The following is a 23103-nucleotide window of genomic DNA, read 5'->3' as shown; positions in this document are numbered from 1 at the left end:
CTTTTATAAAAAAGTGTTAAAATGCTATGTTGTAAGAACAATAAGTTATCTATAAACGATATAATTTGATTTCTTAGCAAACGGATATAAGAAACTAAGAACAATCCAGAAACAGGGCTTTTGGGCTTTCGTGTTCTCTGCATTTAAACATAGCTTCTTTTAGAGAAACTAATTCCTATTTCATACGAAATACTTTTCCGATATTTGGCCGGAAATTAAATTAAATAAACATTTTACGCTCTGCTGGAGTATAGCGAATTAGATCTATTTAATTCACATATTTGACATGGGAAAATGTTAGTTAAAATAACTAATTACATAACATTATAATATTGGCAATTTTTACAGACCTTGCTCACTTAGATCTCTCTCTCTTCAAAAGCTAATTTGGTTAAAAAGTTACATAACTGTAAATGAGGTTTTTATATCTGCAATATTTCCATCTCATTACAAATTGGCGGCTTTTAACCAATTGAGTGCTAATCTGTATTTGTTTACAGTTAACATCTATAAAGCTCAAAATATGTAATGTGCGATTCGACATTATCGTAGATCTCTTAATTAAACGAACGAAATTAATTAAACTGTAGCTGCTAATTTTTCATATAGTTAACAGCTCGCTTCAAATGTTAAAAATATACTTTCGTATTTATTGTTGACAAAGAAATCGCACGAGTGCCAACTGATAATTATTCGAAATTTCAATCATGATTATTATAGATTTAGATAATAAATAAATATAAATATATATATGTATACTAATCAACAGGGCTTCTTTTTGCGTAATGCTCGCTCTCTTTCTGACATCAGCTGTTGCCGCATGTCCATGTCCTAGCATGTGTGTGTTAGTGTTCTGTTTGCTGCTAAAGTTCTTTTTGTCATGACAACAATAGATGGCGCCACACAGCAGCCGCCCGGCATACGACAATGCTCTCCCTGCCTCACTGGCACACACACTTCCATTCTTACATTATTACGCTCTCTACCATACACAAACACGCTCTCACTTCGACTCGTTCACATTGTTGTTTTGGTCTGCCCAGCAGGTCTCTCTCTCTCTCTATTCGTCTCTCTCAGCTGTGCGCGTGTATTTGCTTTACCGCTTCTTCGCCTTGCTGCTGCCGTTGCTGTTGTTATTCTTCTTGTTGTGGAGTACAATTCTTTTTCTTATTTTTTTGAATTGGTTTTTTTTTGTTTTGCTTTTCTCGTCTTTTTTGCATTTATTTTTGGCCACGACACACGGCCAACAATTTCCGTCACTTTTTTCTTTTAATGATGTCACTTGGCCGTACTCCCTGTTGATGTCTACGACTGCGTTTGCCGCTAACCGCTTAACCCGTCGCTTTGCGAAATATGTTTGATCGGCGTTCTTATTGTTGTTCTGAGTCTTTCGCTTTGTTGTTAACAGCAAACTAATTCGCCGCTATTCAATAAACATTTACACTAGAATGAACTTTTTTTATTTGTTGATAAACTTTATTGTTGTGCACGCGATAGTAAACAAAAACAAACCAAAGACACTTAAAAAAAAACTAACAAAATTTTTTTTTCGAAAGAATAAAAATAAAATGTGGAAAAGCGGCCACCGCTCGCTGTTGCTGCTTAAAAAAGCGCTCTCTCGCTCGCTCTCCCGCTCACTGACTACCCGTCTGCGTTGTCGTTCGCTTTCGCACTGAATTTCAAATTGAAGCGCCGTTGCGGCCAGACCCAACTAACGTCCAGCCAGGCAGACAGCAGCAGCAGCAGAAGCAGCAAAAGCAGCAGCGACGGCGGCCCTACATCAACAATATCTGAGACGAACAAAGCGACGCGGCGAACAGTCAAACGACGTCGGCGAATGTGGCCACATGCATGCATACGCTTATGTGAACGTGTATGTGTGTGTGTGTGTAATAAACTTCTTCCCTGCTTATCATGCTGTGTTGCGTTGGCGTCAGCGCCGCCGTAGCCGCTGGCTTTGCTTATTATGTTATTGTTGTAAAGAAATTTAACAATGAACTTAGAGAAGCAGTTGAAGCAGCAACGGAATACAAAGTGCTATGCTCTTCTTGAAGCTCTCATTCTCTTTCTGTTTCTCTGGTTCTTTTGACGTATGCTTTATCTAAGGAGCTAGAAGCAGCTGATGCTTACAGATCCGCAGCTGAGATTTAACTATTAACCGTTAAGCGTTCATTGCTTTGATTCGCCTTTCGCTTGCCAAGTGATTTTTGCTGTTGTTTTTTTTTCTTCACTGCTGACCCTAAAACTGTTGGCCAATACACACACACATGCACATAGACGTGTGCTTTTTTCTTTCCCTTTGACTGGATGATTTGTAATTTTTCGCTTGCGTTACGCAAATATAATGAACGTCGAACAAAAAATAGCTAAACAACATTAAAAAAATATATGAAATGGCAAAAGAGAAATATATTAAAAACAAACAGAAAATAATGGGCAACACCTGCCTCCTCACCTAATCAACTCCATAGCTGCTATCGTACATTTAGCAAATGGCGGGACGTCCATGGGGGGAGTGAAGCCCCTTAAATGTTCTCTAGTCTTAATTGAACTCTAACCGTATTACTTTTCGATAAAATTTTAGAGATAAGTGGCCAAGTGTTTATCGATATGGCAACACTATTGTTAACTGAAATACTAAGCTGAATTCGCCTCACACTCCCACACACAGTTCAGGCGCTAGTCATGGTCACCCTACAGATGAGCTATGCGAAAACCGCAACCGACTAAAAGCAAAAAAAAAAAAACAAGGGCAACCTTCCACTCTATCTAACACTCGATCTGTTGTGGCCCATTATATATATACCCCGTATTTGCAAGAGTTAGCACAAGGTATTAGCAATTGATGTTGCTACCAGGCATCCGCTTAGTCAGTGTGGACCTCATTCTTCGTTTGATCTTCAGTCTTGGAAACTTAAAAGATTATGTGAACAAACTTTTAATTATGCTTTTCAATTTCAATTATTATTATATTTCGCATAGCTCTTCTAAAAAAGCTGAGATCGATCAAAACCTATAGGCATTCATTAAAGTTACTTTTGAAGAATCTTAAGCTTTAGGATCTCTTTAACTCGCTCTTCTCTCTCATTCTTTCTTATCATAATATCTTTATTTTTGCGCTTTTCTTCTCTCTCCTCTTTGGCGCTTCTCTGTTCTCATCATTTCTTCTTCCACTTATTGCCTTCTTCTTCTTCTTTTGTCATTATTTATTTTCTGCCATCTCCTCTGAACTTCATTTTATTACTCTTTCTTCTCTTTCGCTCTCAACTCTTGCATTTCTTTCTATTATATTTTAATCTTTGTTCAATTTTTCATTACTATTGCCTTTCCTTCCTTTTCTCATCATCACTGTTATCTTCCCTCTTTTTATAGTCTTTTCCCTTGTTCTCCCTTCTTATCTAGCTTATCCTCTCCTGTTAGCTCCTCTCGTTTTACTGCCATATTCCTTTCTTCCGCTTTGAAAGCAATACATTTCCATTTAAAGGGTATCTTTTAGTGCAGCATTCCGCACTAAAGCAGCCTTGACGCTTTTATTTTAATGTGGGGCGTCACTTTCATGGGGCGTTTTGTTTGCTTAATAGCCTCATTAACAGATATGATATCGTATCTGCACGTGGGTCCATGGGTCCATTTGCTGGGAAATAGCTGCGAAGATGGCGAAAACCCAAGCGCAAAGAGAAATCGTTCAGAGTTGAGGAAAACTGTCTTGACTCATTGCCTTCGCCACTGTTTCTGGGGCTAACACAAATCCATTAAAAAAAAAAAAACAATAAAACGTCACAGTTGATAGCGAAATTGCGTAAGATTCGAGTGAAACATAATCAATTTATATATATAGATATATATAGGTATATATACGTGTGCTTATAAAAACAATTATAGCGCAGAATTGAAAATTAATCTTTGCACCTTCCCGAAATGCCATATGACTAATGATTTCCAGGTGTTCGCCGTTTAGGCAGATATGACAGCCAAATATGCTGTACACCTGGTCTAATGAACTAAGTAAATTATGATATGAACATGTATATATATATAGTATATGCACTATCTAACTATCTATTCAGCCATCGATATGAATACGGTGAGAGCTATGCACAGGTGGCCTGATATACAACGACCTACCAAACATCAGTTATATTATTCGTAATACTAATTGGAGAACCCGGAAAAGCACCTCACATGGCCTTTCCATGACTAATGATCGGTCTCTATCGTGTCTCGGTCTATGGCTTATTCCTAGAAACATTTTGTTGCACATGGTGAAGTAATTCCAAGGGGTTTACCTAGCATATCTCTATTGACTTTCTTCTTTAAGGCAAGGGAATAGTAAGTCAGATCTATAAATATATATATATATATATATATATATGTATCCCTATTTAAATATTCTGATTTAAGCTATGCTCATAATTTCTACTTACCAATTTCTAATTGGCATACTTTTAAGCTCATTAAAGTCTCACTAGATTCTAGATTTCCTGAGTCTGAGTAAACACTCTTCTAATATATTATATTATCTCAGTGGACCGAAATTAGGTTTGCCTTGAAGATGACCACCCCAAAAATTCGAACGAAAACGATTCACTTTAATGCGCAACTAAATATTTTGACACAATTATGACCAAAACATACTCAGAACATATTAAAAGACATATATATATATATATATATATATATATATATATATATATATATATATATATATACATAGTGTATATAAAAAACTGAGATCGTGCTATCAGTCACGACTATAAACGGATGAGCGGCGCGAGATGACAAAAGAGTTTTAATCAAATGATCTCGCTCTCTGGCTCTAGAATTGACGCAGGCAGATCGGGGCAATATATAAACAAACATATATATATATATATATATGTGTGTGTATACGTGTATTATCTCGATACGGTGGGTCTAATAAATCACAGCACGACGTTTATTTAAACAATATGCCCGATAATGTGCCACACTGTACACACACGCCTTCCCTTGCCTTGCCTTGAAAATCAAGAACTAGTTCACACCGATCCTCAGTTTTATATATATATAAATTATGTATGTATAATAATCTATGGTCAGCTTGTTGCTCTGCCATATCTGATCATACAGCTGATCCGCTTTCGACACAGGGAAATCACTTCAGTCGGTATCGGAGCAAAGGTGGAGATCACGCTTAATGGATTCCAGAAATAAATATTTAAAAATTCCATTCATATTACTAATCTTTGCACATTTTATAAACATTGCTGAATGCTGCTTAAAAATAGAACTGGAATAAGCTTTGCCTCGGGAGATTTTACATGGAGGGAATTATTATCGAAATATCATCAAAAAACAGATGTAAGGTTAAGCTATTGCTATAATCTTAAGTCAGCTGGCTTAAACAATCATTTTAGTAAATAACTCACCTGGAGTGTTTCCGTTTCGCATTGTCGCCTAGCGAACCAGTTGTGGCAAGTTGTGTTAATCTACAAGAAATAAGAGAAAAATATTAGTGGATGACATTTGAGAGAAGGAACAGTTGGGATCCTTAAAAACCACCTACTAAAATGGTTAGCATACATTTTTCCAGTGCATTTTTAGCATATTCAAAAATCTGATTAAGATCCTAGCTATATACACATGATTAATTTTATATCAACAGACTATATGCCAAATTTCAACTCAAAGACTCAAGTAATATCCGAGTTACGATAGTTTGGAATGAAGAGAAGTTTGTTGCCGCATTTCAAAGTCTGAATAAATAACAGTATTTGCTTTAAACTCTTGCCCACCACGCTTACGTGCTGGTATATTTGCAAACCTTGACATGGACTCAGGCATAAGCCAAAGGTTATGCTTTCCACTTTCATAACTCAAAATTACACAATCAAAAGGAAGCCCCAAAATGCACGTGTGCTGTATGTATGGCTGTGTGTGTACCCTCTCTCTTTGTCTTGCATACCCGCAGCAGCATTAAGAAGTGAACAAAAACAAACACAGCGAAAAGTGAGAGCAAACAATGTTGTTTGAGCGAATTCAGCGGGCGACCCGCCCTCTTTACGCATAGGCTTGCCGCAAAAGCCGACACTCACACACCCATAAGCACAAACATACACACACACACAAACAAGCAGTCATTGCCGCCAGGGGGCGCGCGCGCTCACCTTGATTTTGCGTTTGCACACAGATTTTTGCCAAATTTTCGCAAGAGTTTTACATGCTGTTGCGTATGGTAAAAGTTTTCCCAACACTTTTTGCACTTTTTGTGAATTGTTGTTGCTGATTATTGTGCGTGTGCTTTAACTTTTGTTTTCGCTGCTTGCGGCGAATTTGCGTATTGCGGATTTCTCAATTGCGTGTTCTGCCAAAAATAATTTGCCTTTGTAGTTTATTGTTGTTATTGTTGAATATTGCTTCTTTATTATTTAATAATGCGTTTATTTTGGCAAAGACCAGAGAAGTACCGTTAACGACCCGACGCGCTCTGCACTCACTTAATATATCAACTGAAGCCGTCTCTGCCGCTGTTTCTGCTCTTCTGTGTTTGTGCGGCTTTCGCAGCAGCAGTACTAGTACCGTTAGTAAGCAGCAATGCGGCTGGGTGGTGGGTTTGTGCGGGCGCAAGCCACCACCAAATGGAAGCGCACACACCGTGGAACAAATTAGCAATTGTGTGGCAAGTACTCAATTTGGCGAATGTGCGGCGAATTGCAAGCTTGTGCTTGTGTGCGAGTGTGTATCCTGTGTGCTACAGAACATGCTTAGTTGATTTTTAAAAACAATTGATAGCTTAAAACGTTGCTCAAATGCACAAATTACCCCATTGTAGTCAAGAGCAGGCATTAGAAGCTTACAAGATACAGAGAGAACAAAAGAGAGACGCAGACGAAGAGAGCGTGTATGCAAATGAATTGTCAATGCACATACAGAAACTCATGCTATGTTTGTATGTGCGATGTAAGGGCCTAGGTGCGAACAAGCTCTGCACAGATGCTGCTGCTGCTGATTAGCTTGGTATTGCTCTCTCGTGTCAGAGCACTTTGCGCATGCACATGCATACACACACTCACACACATATATATGTATGTAGCATAGATGACAATTTATGTTTGGGGGGTTAGATTATGTCGGCAGGAGTGTTGAACATGACGGTTTTTTCTCGACAAATCTGGCTTTTTATTAAAGTGTTATGCCGGAAGATATTAACAGAAAGAGCTAGATTTGCTTCTCTTATATACAATTTGGTGTACGTGCATATGTAGATATATATGTAGATTATCTAAATGACATAGTACACTCCACATATACAAACACATACTTGTGTGTAGCTGCATTTGCTTAGGTAATTAAAAGCCTTTTAGTAGCTTTTAATTATGATAGAAGCAAATACCTCACGTGACGGTAGCAAGATAAATGACCACCATAATAATATCTAATATGTTTGCGTGTCTCGTCGCTGACGTGACACGCTCGCATCACTAGCCGCATGTTAGCAGAATCCATAACAAGAACGAAGGAGACGAAACAAAGGTCAAGCTCATTAGCCAGCGCTGATGTAAGTGCTGCAGCGCCATCTTACGGCTGCCCAACGCAACCTGTCGACTCTTTGCCCCTATCTCTTTCATTTTCTCTCACGGTAAGTGTGTATGTGTCTGCATTTGTTTATTGGGCAAACGAAAACAAAACACAAAGCTCATGCAATAAATTAATTGGCAACGAGGGGCAGCCGTCACGCCAAAAAATGTGCCCAGCTGATAGATAAACAAAACGAAAACATACATATTTTTGTAAATGTTAAGCAAATACCAAATCCAAAATGCGCAACACTAACAAATTGCAAGTAAAATCTTGTAGTAGGCTGACCTTGCAAATAGACGGAGCGAATTGGAGCGCAGCGAAAGAAATGGCTGCGCAACACGCCAGCAATTATTCGCTTCGATCTGCAAAACTCGCCGCGCAATTGCATATTGCTGCGTCGCAGTTATTGAGGGCGAAATACTTACCGTTCCTCGCTTGCGCTGAAGCCAACCGATGCGGTTGTCACTTTAAGCGTCTGTCGCAGCAGTGAGCCTAGAACGCTGCGCGTCGCTGTTGGCTTTTTACTGTTGCTGCTGTTGTTGTGGCTGTTGCTGGGATCGGTGTTGCAGCGCGGCCGAAAGATATCGTTGATATGTGTGGGGCGTGGTGGCCGCTTGTGCAGCGGCTCCGGCGAAGCTAATGGCGATGAATCTGCCGCATCCTGTGTGGGCGTCAATGAATTCGCCCGCCCACGGCGATCAGGCGAAACTGAGTGACTGGTCAGGCGCTGGGCTGCGCTGCTGCTGCTGTTGTTGCTGCTGTTGCTGCTACTAGTGCTGCTTTGAGCAGTTGGAGCGAGGTAGTTCATTTTATTGACAAAACGCTGCGTACCGTTAGTTTTTGTGATTTTCTCTTATTTCTTATTTGTTTTTTTATTTTGCGTAAGCAATCGAATCGCACGCTTTGCTGTAAGCACGGCTGCTCAGCGAATGGTGGCCGAAGCGGCAAACTGCTTGGATGCCTCCTCGCTGATGTTGCATGCCAAAATGCGGCAAGGTGAACAAAATAAAATGGAAAAAAGCAGCGACAACAAAAACATCAGCTAGAAAACAAACACAAAATTAGCCCCCGCTTTCAGTGCTGACATTATCGAATTGACAAAAGAATTGGCAAACGAAATGGCCGTAAAAAACAGAAAGCAACAACAGCAGCAATAGCAAAAAGTGTGAAGGCGACAAGCTGAAAGGCAAAACACAGAAATAAACATGAAGAGGCAAACGCCGACGCTGACGTCGACCGCGCGACAGCTTCGACATAACCGTTATGCAGGCGCTTAAAGTACAGTCAGATAATGATTCAAGTTGCTAACGAGCCGGAAAAGGAAATGAACGACGTTTCAGCAGAAGAAGAGGAAGATAAGAGGAGGAGATTAAGAAAGTTTTTGTCGTTGTTTTGATTCATATCTATATCTATATCTACATCTATATCTATATCTATATCTATATCTATATCTATATCTATATCTATATCTATATCTATATCTATATCTATATATAGATATAGATCTATATCTATATCTATATCTATATATAAAACTAGTTGCTTTGCCAAAATATGTCAGGAATATGGAAAGTATGGGGTAAAAATTATACTAAGCATTTTAGATCAGCAATTTGTACGGGCTTTGTATATATCGAAGTCTTTACTTTTTCACTTAAATTGAATATGTTTATTTCTGCGAGCTTCTAGATAGATGCGATTGGGTAAGTCCAAAAATCTCTTAACTGCCGATCATCATATCCTTTTACAGTATTATTTCGCTGTTTCTAGAATGGATCGCTGGCTGAACGTAAATAGAACTCGGTTAAGATTGGGCCAAAGTCTCGATGGGTCGTGCGAGTTGGGCAATGGCGATGCCCTCGGCCGATTTATCAAACTGTTCTCTAGCGCCGGCATACAGGTCTTCAAATGGATCTTGAGCCATTTCTGTAGTTACGTCGATCCCGAGAATATTCTGCGCATTGACTAAAAAGTACAAACAACATGAATATGATGTTATATTTTGTAATTTTTTTTTTTTTAAAGATATGCAAATGAAATGAATTGAAATTAAAGATGCGATATTTTTACATGTGATCTTTAATTTCGAGAAAGCTTCCAAGGTTCTGAGAAGCTCTTCAGTATTATTTAAGAAAACTTAATCGTTCATGTTTTTGATTCATTTTCTATATGACGTCTCGAACTTACAGGTTTTCTTACACCCATTGACAGTGGGAGTAAAGCGTAAAGGGTTTTGTGAAAATCTGTAGGTGGCAGTTGGAGGCGTGGCAGGCTTTCTTGATCAGGACGATTAGCTGAGTAGAACTAGCCATGTCCTTAGGTAAGCGATATCTGAACTTTTAAAGCTAGAGACATTGATAAATATTTTTTATTTTTGTCTTTCTTTCGATAACTTTTCCTGATTCCTTATCGAATAAATATCTGATGTTATTTGATCACTTCCGATTTTGGATTGGTTTTCTTCAAATCATAGGGACTTGTGACACGCACAAATCTGGATGTCTTCATTGCTCTGAAAGTCCATCTAGAAGAAAAGCTATTCAACAATTCATATAAAAGCAGCTTCGAATGATTGTCGTCTCAGCTCTTCGCATGGTTCGGGATATAGCCTAGTCGGACATACCCGATTTAAGTACGCCTACTTGTTTGTTGAAGATAGTCGAAGTTTTCGCCCAGTTCCAGTTATAAAAAGAAACCAAATTTTTTTGTTTTTTTATTTTTGAAATTTTTTATTTTATTTGATTGTTGGTTTTGTTGTTGTTGTTAAATTTTGTGCTAATTTGTTATATTTTGCTTACTCTGCAGTTCTTTGGTATTATATATATGCCATATCGTATCATATCATATAATAGATCAATGTAATTATTAATTGTTCACATTCATAGATTCAGTTAGTTCAATAAATATTCCTCATAGTAATTTTGTACTCAACCATCAAGACAAAAAAATAACCGAAACAACAATTTTCCTCATATACATATATATATATATATATATAAGTTTTAGTTAATATTATATTATATGATTTCAAATATTTTTCGAGTATTCTTATTATATATTTTCTAGTTTCAACTTTATTTGTTTATTTGTGCTTTGCTTGTAATTGAAATTGAAAATTTGCTAAGGTTTATGCAAACTATGAAATCTTTTTATTCCTCTTACTTTCTGGTTAAGTGTTACGAGATGTATATATACTTTTGTATGCGAGCCGCAAACCTCGTCTATTTTTATAAAATTATAAGCCCAATTGAGTCGATTTTTATTGTAAAAAAATGTTTTGTAAATATTAAAAAAATATTTTGAACTCCTTTTTTAAACTTGTAAAATATGTAAAAAAAAATTTAAAAATTTTTCTTATAGTCAATTAAATATTTAAAAATATTTCACTTAAGAAAAGTAAGAAAAAGAATTTCATTATTTTTCGTGGCCATTTCTTACAGCTAGAAATTGAAAATTTGACAACTGATTGCGGCTCCCTAACTTGAGGCATTGTAACTAGGTGTATGTTAGACGATATATATATACGATATATATATGTTTGTGTGTGTATGTGTTCTGATTTGTGAAATTGTTAGCAGAACTGAATAATGCATCTTTGAATAGGCGATATACGATATACGATGTACAATAAACGATATATAAACTGTACTTTCATTACATTTAAGTATCGATCATATGCTGATAAATTTGGTTAAAATTTATCGATTAGCTATCACATAGAATATATCTAGTAAAATGAAAAACAAGGAAGGCAAAGGTCATGGGAGCTGAGATCTATGGAAATGAATAAAATATATAAAATACATACGTATATGTATATGGAGAGAAACGTATTCCAACTCAAGTTTAGGCCTTATATAGCTAAAGAGTCAAATATCACAACATCACATATACATAAGTAGATATATATATATATATATATATATAAATGGTATTTATAGGGTAACTAAGCGCTGGTCAGCTCTTTAATCTTAACTTCTTTTTCAGACTTGGCCTTCTGCACAACTCTTTCTCTCATTATCTCTCGCTCTCTCCCTCTCTCTATCTCTTTCGTGTGCTCAGGAACTTAAAAGTGTTAGATATTATTATTTAATATTTGATTTATTTTATTTTCTATATTCGAAATGCCATAGAAAAGAGTAGAAAAACTTGCAAAAACTGTTCGAATATTTTTTTAGTTGAACACTGAAAAATAAGAATCGGATTTAGCTATTATAGATATATAAGGTATTATCGCTGTTAAGTACTTTGTTTCTCAAGACTTTTTGATTCAGATCTATATTCGTATATACTTGTTAGTTGTGGTAAATTGTATATTTATGGGGGGCAAGCCTCTAGAAAAAAGAGGAAAAATTTTACAACAACCTTTCAACAATATTTCCTGCATTCCATTTCAATTGTGCTCTATCTCTCTTCGTCTTCGTCTTCTTCTTCAAAACATTTAATAATATTTTTTTATTTGGTTTCTTAACTTTGGTTTCCCCGCCTCAGACAACTAACTGAAGAGATCTTGTTGATATGATACAGAACAAGAAAAAGAGAAATAAAATTTGATTTATAATATTTAATCCGTTATTATATAGTCAAGATCTGCTCAGTTAGTTAGCTTTTGGCATTCTATTAACTTTTATTTAGCTAATTTCGTATTTACTTCTCACTTTCCCTTTGAGTTCTAAGTTTTCTAAAAAGTTGAGAATCTGAGATCCTATTGGGAGTGTCATTCAGTTTGACCTATTTCGAATTTTCGCCTCGGGTTTACGTATTTATTTTGTATTATTTATTTCGTAGTTGGATTTATAGTTTTCTAGTTTTCTAGTTTCCTATATAAAGTATTTAGTTGTGCATTTTGTAGATTTGAAGTCACAATCAAAGATCAACTATATAGAGAGAGAATACTTAAAGTTTGATTTGATTTTGGTTACAATATTTGTAAGTAATACACTTGCAGAGATTTGTCGAATCTTGTGAATATCGGATGTATAGTATATAGTATATATATAGTTAACATACGGGCCTTGATAAACTCTATAGAAATCATTAGAGAAAAATCGTTTGGCATTCGATTGAGAAAATTTATCGGGCACGAAATGTCATCTTCTAGATCCCATGTACTATTGGTATATATATATTCTTGATCAGCATTCGTCCGCGACAAATTAAAACTAAAATTTTCTTGTTTTCAATAGATCTGGTACTACCATAGCTGTCAGGCGTCATATATATATATATAGCTAGTACTTTTGTGTCTTTTAACAATCTATATATATATTATATATTTTTTGGGCATTATGGATACCCTGTAAACTCTATGCGAATTGGTTGGACAAACATTTGCACGCTTCAAATATTTGCAACAATAAATCTGATATCATTTTTCTCTCAGTGTTGATTAACTATGACAGTCAGATTAACTAGCAGTTAATTTACTTAGTTAGAATTTGGTGACATTTTTTTTTGATTCGATTTGATTTTACAATTGCATTTCTTTCCTCGCTCAGTATACCTTGTGGTACAGCGATTTAAAGGGTATCTTAATGGTTATCTGATTGTTGTGAATTAATAGTTGGGTGACTTAGCTCAACACAAGTTGGCAAACACTTAAAATTAGGCATAACTGTAAAACAAACAAGTTGCTCGACTAGCAGCTACCCTGTAATGAACATAGCGCAGATAACTTTAGACTTCTTAATGCCTATAAGGTTCGACTAAAATAGAGTATTTCTTTACTTCTTTCCAACAACAGGGTATGCTCGACTAGCAGTTACCCTGTAATCTTACATATAGCACGTGAATGTATTCTCTTCAATATTAACAATGAAAGTGTTACACTTAAACTGAGTATTCCATTCTCTTCCCTACATTAACAGAAAATGCTCGACTAGCAGACACCCTGTACTGAAAATTGCACACATGAATTTAGATTCTACAAGAGTTCGCCTTAAATTGAGTAAGCTTTGTTCTTTTCTAAAATAACAGGATATGCTCGACTGACAGTTACCCTGTAATGAGAGTAAACCACGTGACAGAGTTTTTAACATATTCAATGAACAATTTGGACTTAAATTAAGACTAATTTACTTTGTCTTTACACTTACATAGCATGCCTGACTAGCAGATACCCTGTTATAAAAAAAACTTACTGTTGCAGACAATTTAATACTTATAATTACAAAATCAGACCTACTTGAAGTATTTTCTCTTATTGTTGTCTATAACGAGTAATGCTCGAATTGCAAATACCCTGTATTAAAGTAGGAGCACTACGCTTCACACATTTTATATATTCTTATAACAAAAAATATCAGACTAAAATTTGATTCTTAGTTTTTAATCATTTCGGTATTACAGGGTATGCTTAGCAGCTGCAACTGAGTTGAACAAATTAAAAAAAAAAACAATGCTAGGCTTTGTAAAAGGCAGACTATAGGCATAATAATAATAATAATAATAAGCTTGCTAATGCTATATACATAGATGTAACTAGTTTTTATAGGGTATAACTAGGTCTAGCAAGGTGATACAACTGGACTAGACTTTGGACTAGATTTCGCATTATGGATTTCATTCGCTTACAAATTAGTTTGGGCTGCGGTAGCAGCTGAATTGTTGGCAGCTGCCGCCGCACCACCCACTGCACCGCTGCCAGCCACTGACGCAGCACTGGCCGTTGAGTGGCCACCCACCGCTGCACCAATGCCGCCGATGCCACTAATGCCACCCACCGTCGAGCTGCTCGTATGCATGGCCAAGCCATGTTGGACATTCATGCCCGTGAGGAGCTCGTGCTCCGTCTTCGCCTGCCTCAGCCAGTTGCGCAAGTCGCGCGTTCGCTCCACCAGGCTGGTGGTGTAGTTAACCGCTCGCGGACTCTGCGAAACGATAGTGTTGGCGGCCAAGATGGCACCACCCATTGAACTGTGCATGCGACCCGCTGCCAGCTGGCGATACGTCTCCAAGCGATCGGCGAGCGTCGGTATCGATTGTGGTGCATGGACCGAAGCAGCAGCAGCAGCTGCTGCAGCGGCAGCAGCGCTGGTGGTGCTGATGCTCTGATTCGAACCGCTCGCAGTGCCAGCCGTGGCCATTGACGAGGACTGCTGGCTGCTAAGCATGTGCGACCAGCTGAGCTCGTTGGGTGAGATCAGCGGCATGGTCAGGGCTAGACCATGCGATGATTGTGATTGATGGTGGTGCTGCGGCGGTTGCTGCTGTTGCTGGTGGTGCAGCTGCTGTTTTTGGCCAAGTATGTCCAGTATTTCCCGTATCTCAGCATTCAATATCTCCAGATTCTGTATGCACTCATTCGATTCCTGCTGAAAGTACTCCTTGCGCTTGTGCAGGTCCGCGCCGCTGGCAAAATCGGTGCTGCTGAAGCCCGAGCTCGAATGGGAGGAGAGATCACTGAGCGTGGTTGCATCATCCTTCGGCTCTTGCTCCAGGCTGGGCTTCTCCTTCTCATAGATGCGCAGCAGACTCTGCTCCAGATGTCTTAGCCTAATGACCTTTTCGCCTAGCAAAGCGCGCGTCCGATGCAAATTGACTTCCATTTCGGTTAGCTCCTTCTCCTCCTGAATCAGCTGATCCAGCGAATGCCTGGGTGCAGCCAATGTAAGGCTTTTGTGCCGTTGCTTAATCTCACGCTGGCGTGAACGAAAATTGGTGCGCTGCGTGCGCAGTGACTCCTTGGCCCGACGCACCGAGTCCCGTTCCAAGTGAATGCGATGCTTGAAGAATTCCAGCTCGGACCCAACCACTGAGCCAACCACAGTCGCATGCTCATTGGCCACAATGTCCGTGAAGGGATAGCGCAAGTGGTAAGTGGTATCTAGCGTGTGCTCCGGGAATTGATCCTCTAGGTCCTCCAGCTTCTGCAGCTGGTGCCGCAAGTTCTCAACGGGCGTGCATGGACGTTCGACCTGCTGCTGCTGCTGTTGCTGCTGCTGCTGTTTGTTGTAGTCGGAGTTGAGACGCGATGTTGAGGCGGATTTGGTGCGCGAGAAGAGTTTCTTGCGAGGCACCGTTAAGGCTTTATTGTTATTATTATTGTTATTGTGCTCCTGCTGCTGCTGCTGCTGTTGCTGTGCCTCCGAGTCCGAGTTGCCATTGTCGCTGAGCACCAATGTTGCCGAGGGCGCCGACAGATAACGACCTTTGCTATAGTTATTCGAAATCGTTGTGTCCGACTGGCTCAGCGAGGTGTTGGCATCGTCCTGCAGCTGCAGCTGCTTGATATACTTGCTGGCCAGACAAACGCTGGCCGCCTGCTTGCCCAAGTGGGTTTTCGGCGGCACCGGCGGCTTCAGCTTGACGTCCGTTGTTGTCGCCTGTTCGGAGTAGCTGAGCGAACGGTTCTCGCTGTTCCCTATGGATGGCTTCTGCGATAGCGAACGTTCCGTTTCGGAGTTGTTCGTCTGCAAGTGTGGCTCCAGCTGCGCTTGGACTTGCGCCTGGGCTTGGGCCTGTGCCTCACGCCTGCGACTGCGTCGCTCCAAGGACAGCTTCACGTCGGTCTTGAGTCGCACGTACTTCTCCTTGAGGCAGCGATATTTGTCCTCGAGCAGGCGCTTCTCGCAGCGCACCTTCTCGTACAGACGCTCCTCGCCATTGTCGCGCAGTCGCTGCTTCTCCACCTCCAGCTCGTGATTGAGCTTGTCGCGCATTTGGCTTAGCTTGGTGGCATGCTCGCGCCGCAGCAGCTCCTGTTCGGAGCGCAAGTCGCGTTCCAGTTCGTGCAGCAGCTCAGCATGATTCGACTGCAACGTGGCCATGCGCGTCTTGTGCTCGCTTACCACCTGAGCCCGCTTCGATTGCAGCTGATGCTCCAGCTGGTTGCGATACTCTTCCAGCTGCAGTTGAAAGGCCTCCTCCAGCTGGTGCTGATGTGCCGTCAGGCGGAGATCGTATTCATGCCTTAGGCTCTTCAGGCGCAACTCGTGCTCTCGCTTCGTCGCCTCCATGTCCTGCTGGAGCTGCTGCAACGCCGCCGCCTCGTTCAACATCTCGCTGCTGTGCTCCTTGCTCTTGAGCAAGCCCACCAGCTTGCTGGCCATCTTTAGGCTGCGCAGTCCGAGCTTCTCGCTGGCCAGCTGAGCCTGCGTCTGCGCGGACTTGCGCTGCAGCTGCTCCAGCTCGTGGCTGTGCTTGCTGTGCAGCTCGTCGAGATCGAAGGGATTGCTAGGATTGTTGCCGTGCAGCGATTCCTGTTCCGATTTATTGATAATGAAGCTGCGCACCGAACTGCCCTTGGAGTCCGAATCGGTGTCCTCGTATAGAGGCTTCACTGTCGCCGTAGAGCTCTCCTTCAGCTTGTCCAAATAGTTGGTCGTCTGCTCCACATCCTGCTTTAGCATCTGTATGGTCTGTGCCTTGGGCAGGCTGATGATGCGTATGGGCTTGTTGGAGTCGCTGATGAAGGGGTTCAGACTGCACATACCGACCATGGCATCTGGGTCGGCCAAGTCCTCATCCCATACATCGTCGTCGTCATCGTCCTCCTCCTCGTCGTCGTCATCTTCGTTGCTATCAACGGCCACTCCGGCTGCCACAGCATTTCCGTGGCCCAGCGCTTCGTCCTCGTCGTCGTCTTCTTCTTCCTCGCGATCCACCTCTTGCGCGGAGACCTGCTCCGCCTCCTCCTCCTCCTCCTCCATGGACAGCTCCGGTGATTGCTGATGCTTACGCGCATTGTCCTCCTCACTGGGCGAGCTACAAATCCGTTGCGTTTCTCCCAGATTGAAGCGCACGCTCTTCTTATCCTCCACGCCGGCTGCATCCTCATCTCGCTCGTAGCGCCTGCGCATGTCCGTCAAGCTGGAGTCGCGTAGGATACCTTTGACACCATACGCATTGCTGCCGCTCTCCGTTGGCTCCAGCTGACGGCGCGACTTGAGGAACATGGCGCCGGTGCCGGATAGCTGAAACGAGCCTCTCCTCTGCGGTTGCACTTGCTCTGGCGGCGGCTGGGGCGGCTCCATGCTGCCAAATTTCATGGCCAGACTGATTTGCTGATTCGTTTTGGCCACCTCGAAGCGTGTGTTCTTCACCGGCTGAAAGATGGGCCCAAAGCTCTTGCCGCGCGTCTCCAAAAAGCGACTGACCCCACCGCTAAAGCCACTCGGACCCGGAAACGCCGACGCACCACCAGCTGTGCTATGCGTCTTGGAGCTGCCAGCAATAACAGCAGCAGCAGCAGCCGCAGCAGATGTGGCAACTGTCTGGCTGCTGCCATTGTTAAGGGGCGAGCTCATATCGTCCAGCAGCTCGTCTGTTCCTTGCATGCTACGTATGCCCGAGTCCAGCTGCGACACATCGTCCGAGTTATCAATAATGGGCGTGGCACCGCCACCACCACCACCCGCACCTGCACCACCACTACTGGCAACAACAGTAGCACCAACAGCAGCTGTTGTTGCTGTCGTCGCCAGCTTCTGGCGCGTCTGCTCGACCAGATCCCGATAGACAGCGTCCAACGGATGATCCCACTGGGATTGCTTTGTGCGCGTATTGTGATAATAGTGGCCGCTCTTCTCCTCCGAATAGCTGCGAGTGAAAGAAGTTAGGAAAACCTTCGCAATGCATACGCTCACAATATACCAACCAGATCTTCCACTCGGCGGGCAATGCGGCCATAAGCCCCTCCTTGGCCAGATGTAGCAGATGCGGTTCCTTGCTCGGCTCAATGCCAATCAAAGTCGCGTAATCGTTGATCTCTGCAAATGGAATTGAAGAAAAAGAGAGATAAGATAATTTGCATTTCACAATTTGAGTTTTCGCTTGACAAGTTTTGCCAGGCCTTTACATTCGAGGTATGCAAAAAGTGAATTTATTTCTAGTTTTAAGCACTTGATGACATTTTGCATACCAAACTTGAGAGCTTTGATGTTTATAGTTCTCGAGCTATGCCCCAATCAAGTAATGATTGAAGATATTTCTAAAAAAATTAAGATCTATACTGCATATAGTCTTTATGAAAATATTCGAAATTTCAAGTATTTTCTGAATGGTAATAGTTATGAATAGATGGGGGTTACGTATAGAAAAAGGAAGTTATATTTGCAAGTGTCTAAGTAATAAGTATTCGCATACCAAATTTGTTATGTGTAGCTTTTATAGTTCTCGAGATATTGAGATTGAAGATATTTAATATATCAAACGTTTCAAGTCCTGGCTATTCTAGTTGTTCCTCTGAGTAGTTAATAGCTATATGAACTCAACGTATCAGACTAGAGTCTATATGTTAACTGATGTAACCCAAGTCTAAGCTCAGCCTGAGTCCGACCTTAAGCTAAAGCAAACTTATCTAAAGGACGTCGTATACTATATGATTACTAAGAAGATATATATGCATATATATCTAGGCTATAATTAGCTGTATATAGCACAAGGCACTTCAAATATGGCGCCGCAGCACAAGAGTGTTTGAGCCTTGGCCATTGTTTGTGCAGTGACCCACTGAGGCATAGATTGAGAGTGCTCGTAGTCTTTATGCCCCAAGAGCTATTAGCTGTGCCACAATAAGCCCTTTTTAACAATTAGGTCTAATGAAAGCAGTGCAAACTGTGTCACACCAACAGCCACAGGCACAGCCCCAGTCTCACCTGCTCCTGCTGCTCTAGCTCCTTTGTCTGAAGTGAAGTGAAAAGGAAATTTGAGCAAATATATGCTTTAGCTTTTCAATAGCGCTTGGCTTTCTTTATGAATGGCTTTGCGGCGCAATCTGGCATCTGAATCACGAGCCAAAAGAATTCTTGCAAGCGCTTGAAAATTCCATTTGGCTTAAACAAACGAAGCCCGGCTAAGGAACGCGACTGAATGCCAAATGACGTGGCCTGCATTCTGCATTCATTCTGAGCCCTCTCTGCTCTCTACCTCTCTTTCTCGCACACTCTATCGCCCTCGCTCACTCTTATTGATTGTGGCACCACCGGCAGCACCTGCAACCACAATTGTATCTCAAGCAGCGGTCAGCGCTCGTTGCTTAGCAACTTCAATAGCCACGAACGATTTGCGTTTTGGCTAACATTTCGTTGAGTTTAGGGTGGCTTTAGGGTGGCTCGTCGTCATAGTGAAACGCGGACCCACACACACACACACACTAAACACGCTCAGCTCTTCAGCACGCACAACTTTTAATTTGTTTCCTATGTTTCAATTCTAGCGTTCCCCAATTTTACCTGCTTGCAACAGCATTTCTCACAGTTCCTCTATGCAATCACAACTTTAAATTCGCCTTAAACTTTTTACTTACTGCTCCACTGTTGCTCAATTCCATCGTTCCACTCATTTGATAGCTTCCTTTAATGGGTATGCCTTACTGTCTTACTTTCACTTCGTTTTTTATGTTTAACTGTTACTTAATTCCATCATTCCCTTTGCTTAACTTTCTTAGCACAGTCAGACACACGTTTCCAGACTCTTAAGAAGAGCTCGACTCAACACACACAGCCTGAAGCGCGAGTGATTACAATGCTCAGTCGAAATCTGTTCCTCGATTCCGCCATTCCAGCTGTTAGTTACAGTCATATGAAACTGAGCACGACAATAAGCCACCTAAGCAGCTTACCCACTTGTTATATTGAGAGTTCTTTAGCAATTCATTGTGTTTTCTTTTCACATGTTCCCTTTAATGACTCAAGTTACTCAGTTTCCGAGTTCCCGTTTCCTTGTTCGATAGCCTCGAAACAGCTGGCACGAACTAAGCTAACTAATTGACAGACTGCCAAACCAAGCACTCGGGTATATATACATATATGTATTCTATATATATATATGTGGATATATATCCATTTTCAGTTGACCCATTAAGCGGACCTTGAAGGACACAACATGCCATGGTAGTAAGAACACACACCCACAGCTTTTAGCATTTACCATCTGTGGACATATTATATTTCATACATACAGTAGTCACACGCTAATGAAAATGAAGCTTTCAATTAGCTTACCATTCCTTCTAGTCTATTTATCCAAGTGAAGCCTTGTTATATGAAACTAATTCAGCCTTTGGAAAGTCCAAGTACAGGACTCAGTCTAACTTTAAGTCATTCCCTTTTAGCGTGTGTCTACTGTAGCGCACAGTGGACAGCTGGTGGTTGGTCGCCTGCAGCGCAACAAATAGCTCAATTAAAGGACATGCTAATTGGGCGTTGTCTTATTAGATTAACACTTTGTCCAATTGGCAAATGAATTTCAACGAAAGAAAATTGCATCTAGAATTGTATAACTTAATTAAAAATAAAGTGGAAGTCTGACTAAACAACTTTAAATAGATTTAGGTGCAGCTAAATACATATATATTAAATAAATATATAATATATATTTATATATGTATAATATATATAATGTATATATAGCTATACCAACTAATATCACTCTGATGTGGTCCTCTCTCTTTACTCAAAGCCTGTTGGCTTTGTTATACCCTGTACATCAATAATTAATATAGGGTATGTTGTATACATCAATAAATACTCGCTTGGGCTTGCTGTTTGACGAGTAATTGGATTATATTTTGGTGGCTTTTCCTGCTATGCTCAAAATCGATAAGTATCGATTTTCTTACCAAAGAAAGCCGTTTCCTTTGCAGCTCATCTGACATATTGCTTATGATCAATACTTGGCCTTATGTCTACTTGAACAGCATACGCTTAACATATGTCAAATATGCTCTGTTGCCTAACATATAAACGCAGATTTACAGTTTTCTTTGAAGTCAAGACATTAAAGGTTCATCCCATAAACGCTTTAGCATAACGTTTACATTTCCAGGATGCTAACAGCCCATTAACAGCGAGGTTAACATAGCAAATCTGTCCCAGATACTTCAGTTTGCTTACAACTTACCCTCTGATGACGGCAGACAGGCTTCATCGAAGACTTCCTCGCAGATGACCGAGGACGTTGCCGTTGCTGTTGCCGTTGACGACGCCGACGCCGACGACGATGCTGACGCCAACGCTGAGGCTGAGGCTGATGCCGACGTCGCTGCTGGCGTGGTGTAGCCCAAGCGTTTGGCCGTTGTTGCTGCCGTTGTCAGCGCTGTTGGCGTCGTCGCCGGCGTTGTGGCCAGCGATGCGGTTGCCGAGGAGTTGCTGTTGTTGGCCATAGCCGCTGCCGCCTTCGCAGCTGCTGCTGCTTGCGTTGCTTATAAAGCCGTTAGCTGACTTTCTCGCCTAAGCGATTTGTTATTAAATTCTTGCCGTATTAATGTTGGCTAATTATGCCGTCAGATGTCGCCAGCGTTACATAAATGTGTAACGGCATCCTATAAGAGTATGTGTGTGTGTGTGTGAAGTAGCCGCAGCGAATTAAGAGCTTAGAGCGAAAATCGAATGTGACCTAAAAAAAGAGCAGCAGCAGCAGTAAAAAAGGAAATAGGGATAACCGTTAGCTGCAGTTGAGCGAAGTGAATAGGGCAAAGGTTGCGAGGAGGGGTGGAGTGTTCGTGATTTTGTATTTTGCTGCGTTTGTTGCTCTGCTTGCCTGGCAACAGCAGCAACACACACAGGCATATATATCTTTATCTATATCTATATATATATATATATATATATATATATATATATATATATATATATATATATATATATATATATATATATATATATATATATATATATATATATATATATATATATATATATATATATATATATACATATATCTATGCATGTGTGTTTCTTATTGTATGTATTATGTATTAACATTTGCTACACACACACGCACACGCACGTAGCTAGGCGAATTGGTTGCGCAGGCACAATAACAAAATGCTAACGGTATAACGGTATTGATTTTTCACTTTTATTTAATTATGATGCCAGCCGCAGCCCCGCCCCGCTACTCAACGCTCACTTGAACAGCAACTACACACACACAACAAAATTTTGGCAAACATATTGCAAAAAGTCAAATAAAAATAAACAAAAAAAAACAACGAAAAAATTTCACTTTGCACTTTTGGCATACACACACACGTACACGCACTTGTATATGTGTGTCAGCAGCAAAAATAAAACAAAAAACATATATATATATAAATGTATATATATATATACATATATATACATGTATTTATAAAGTTATGCACTTCTTTAGTTAAGCTCTGTCACTTTCAAAGCTAAAACCGACCGATTCGACTGCCCCGTTTTATTTGGCTATGCGAGTGTTGTGCGTGCGTTGCCAACTGCAGCGAATGTTGCTAATGTCGCCCGTGTTGCTAGGCGATGCCCTTTTTACTGCAGCCCAGGCTATCGAGTGTGTGCAGCATCGATATCGAGCCTTAGCAGATCTATCGATATACGTGCCCATTGACAGTGTCCTTTTCGCTTTGTGGGTATATGTCTAAATATTTAACTTAACGTTCCGTTGGGTACATGTCCAAATAGTTGTAGTGTTTGTTTCTGCTATATGCGTTTACTGGTGTAGGTGCTTGTCTTAGCTTAGTCATCGGTAGGTACATTAAATCTTTTGCTTTTGCTCAGCTTAGTACTGGGTGTGCGTCTAAATAATGTATTTGTGCTTCTATTGTCAGGGTAAAGTAGG

The 23103-nt window shown here is 40.7% G+C and overlaps 2 protein-coding genes across 11 annotated transcripts in view; both read right to left on the bottom strand.

The window, feature by feature from the left end:
- The window catches only part of LOC111598189 (GRAM domain-containing protein 2B-like), a 38815-nt gene extending 30316 nt beyond the window's left edge, over positions 1-8499 (bottom strand). The window contains exons 1-2 of one of the 5 annotated variants that reach the window (XM_023313309.2): positions 7986-8499; positions 5409-5468 (exon numbers count right to left, since the gene is read on the bottom strand). In XM_023313309.2, the coding sequence (XP_023169077.2) occupies positions 5409-5468; positions 7986-8368 (443 nt within the window). In that variant the 5' untranslated portion in view covers positions 8369-8499. Of the gene's footprint in view, positions 1-1007; positions 1072-1100; positions 1526-5408; positions 5469-7985 lie in introns of those variants that run through there. The other 4 variants (XM_023313311.2, XM_023313307.2, XM_023313308.2 and 1 more) reach the window with 4 other exon arrangements.
- Positions 8500-11967: 3468 nt separating this feature from the next.
- Positions 11968-22761, bottom strand: LOC111598132 (kinesin-related protein 4). Of its 6 annotated transcripts, none has more exons than XM_030222997.1 (4): positions 22690-22761; positions 21403-21897; positions 18158-18269; positions 11968-18099 (listed from the first exon to the last, which is right to left on the bottom strand). In XM_030222997.1, the coding sequence occupies exons 2-4, from the start codon at positions 21662-21664 to the stop codon at positions 14130-14132; spliced, it is 4344 nt and encodes a 1447-aa protein (XP_030078857.1). In that variant the 5' UTR covers positions 21665-21897; positions 22690-22761; the 3' UTR covers positions 11968-14129. The 6 variants fall into 6 exon arrangements, with proteins under 6 accessions (XP_030078857.1, XP_030078859.1, XP_030078858.1 ...); XM_030222999.1 differs by having other exon boundaries at positions 22627-22745; XM_030222998.1 differs by having other exon boundaries at positions 22649-22745.
- Between the last annotated feature and the right edge of the window lie 342 nt (positions 22762-23103).

This window comes from Drosophila hydei, unplaced genomic scaffold, assembly GCF_003285905.1.
Source record: "Drosophila hydei strain 15085-1641.00,03,60 unplaced genomic scaffold, DhydRS2 tig00000090-arrow-arrow-pilon, whole genome shotgun sequence".
Classification (NCBI taxonomy): domain Eukaryota; kingdom Metazoa; phylum Arthropoda; class Insecta; order Diptera; family Drosophilidae; genus Drosophila; species Drosophila hydei.
The sequence above is the reverse complement of the archived record's forward strand: the minus strand, read 5'-3'. Positions and strand labels throughout refer to the sequence as shown.

Bases quoted from the DNA above. Each gene is read 5' to 3' on its own strand.
- LOC111598132 (XM_030222997.1), bottom strand. From the start codon at position 21,664: ATGGCCAACAACAGCAACTCCTCGGCAACCGCATCGCTGGCCACAACG. The intron at 18,270-21,402 runs GTAAGTTGTAAG...TTCCATTTGCAG, and splicing joins CTGTCTGCCGTCATCAGAGG to AGATCAACGATTACGCGACT. The intron at 18,100-18,157 runs GTTGGTATATTG...TTTCACTCGCAG, and splicing joins CCCGCCGAGTGGAAGATCTG to CTATTCGGAGGAGAAGAGCG.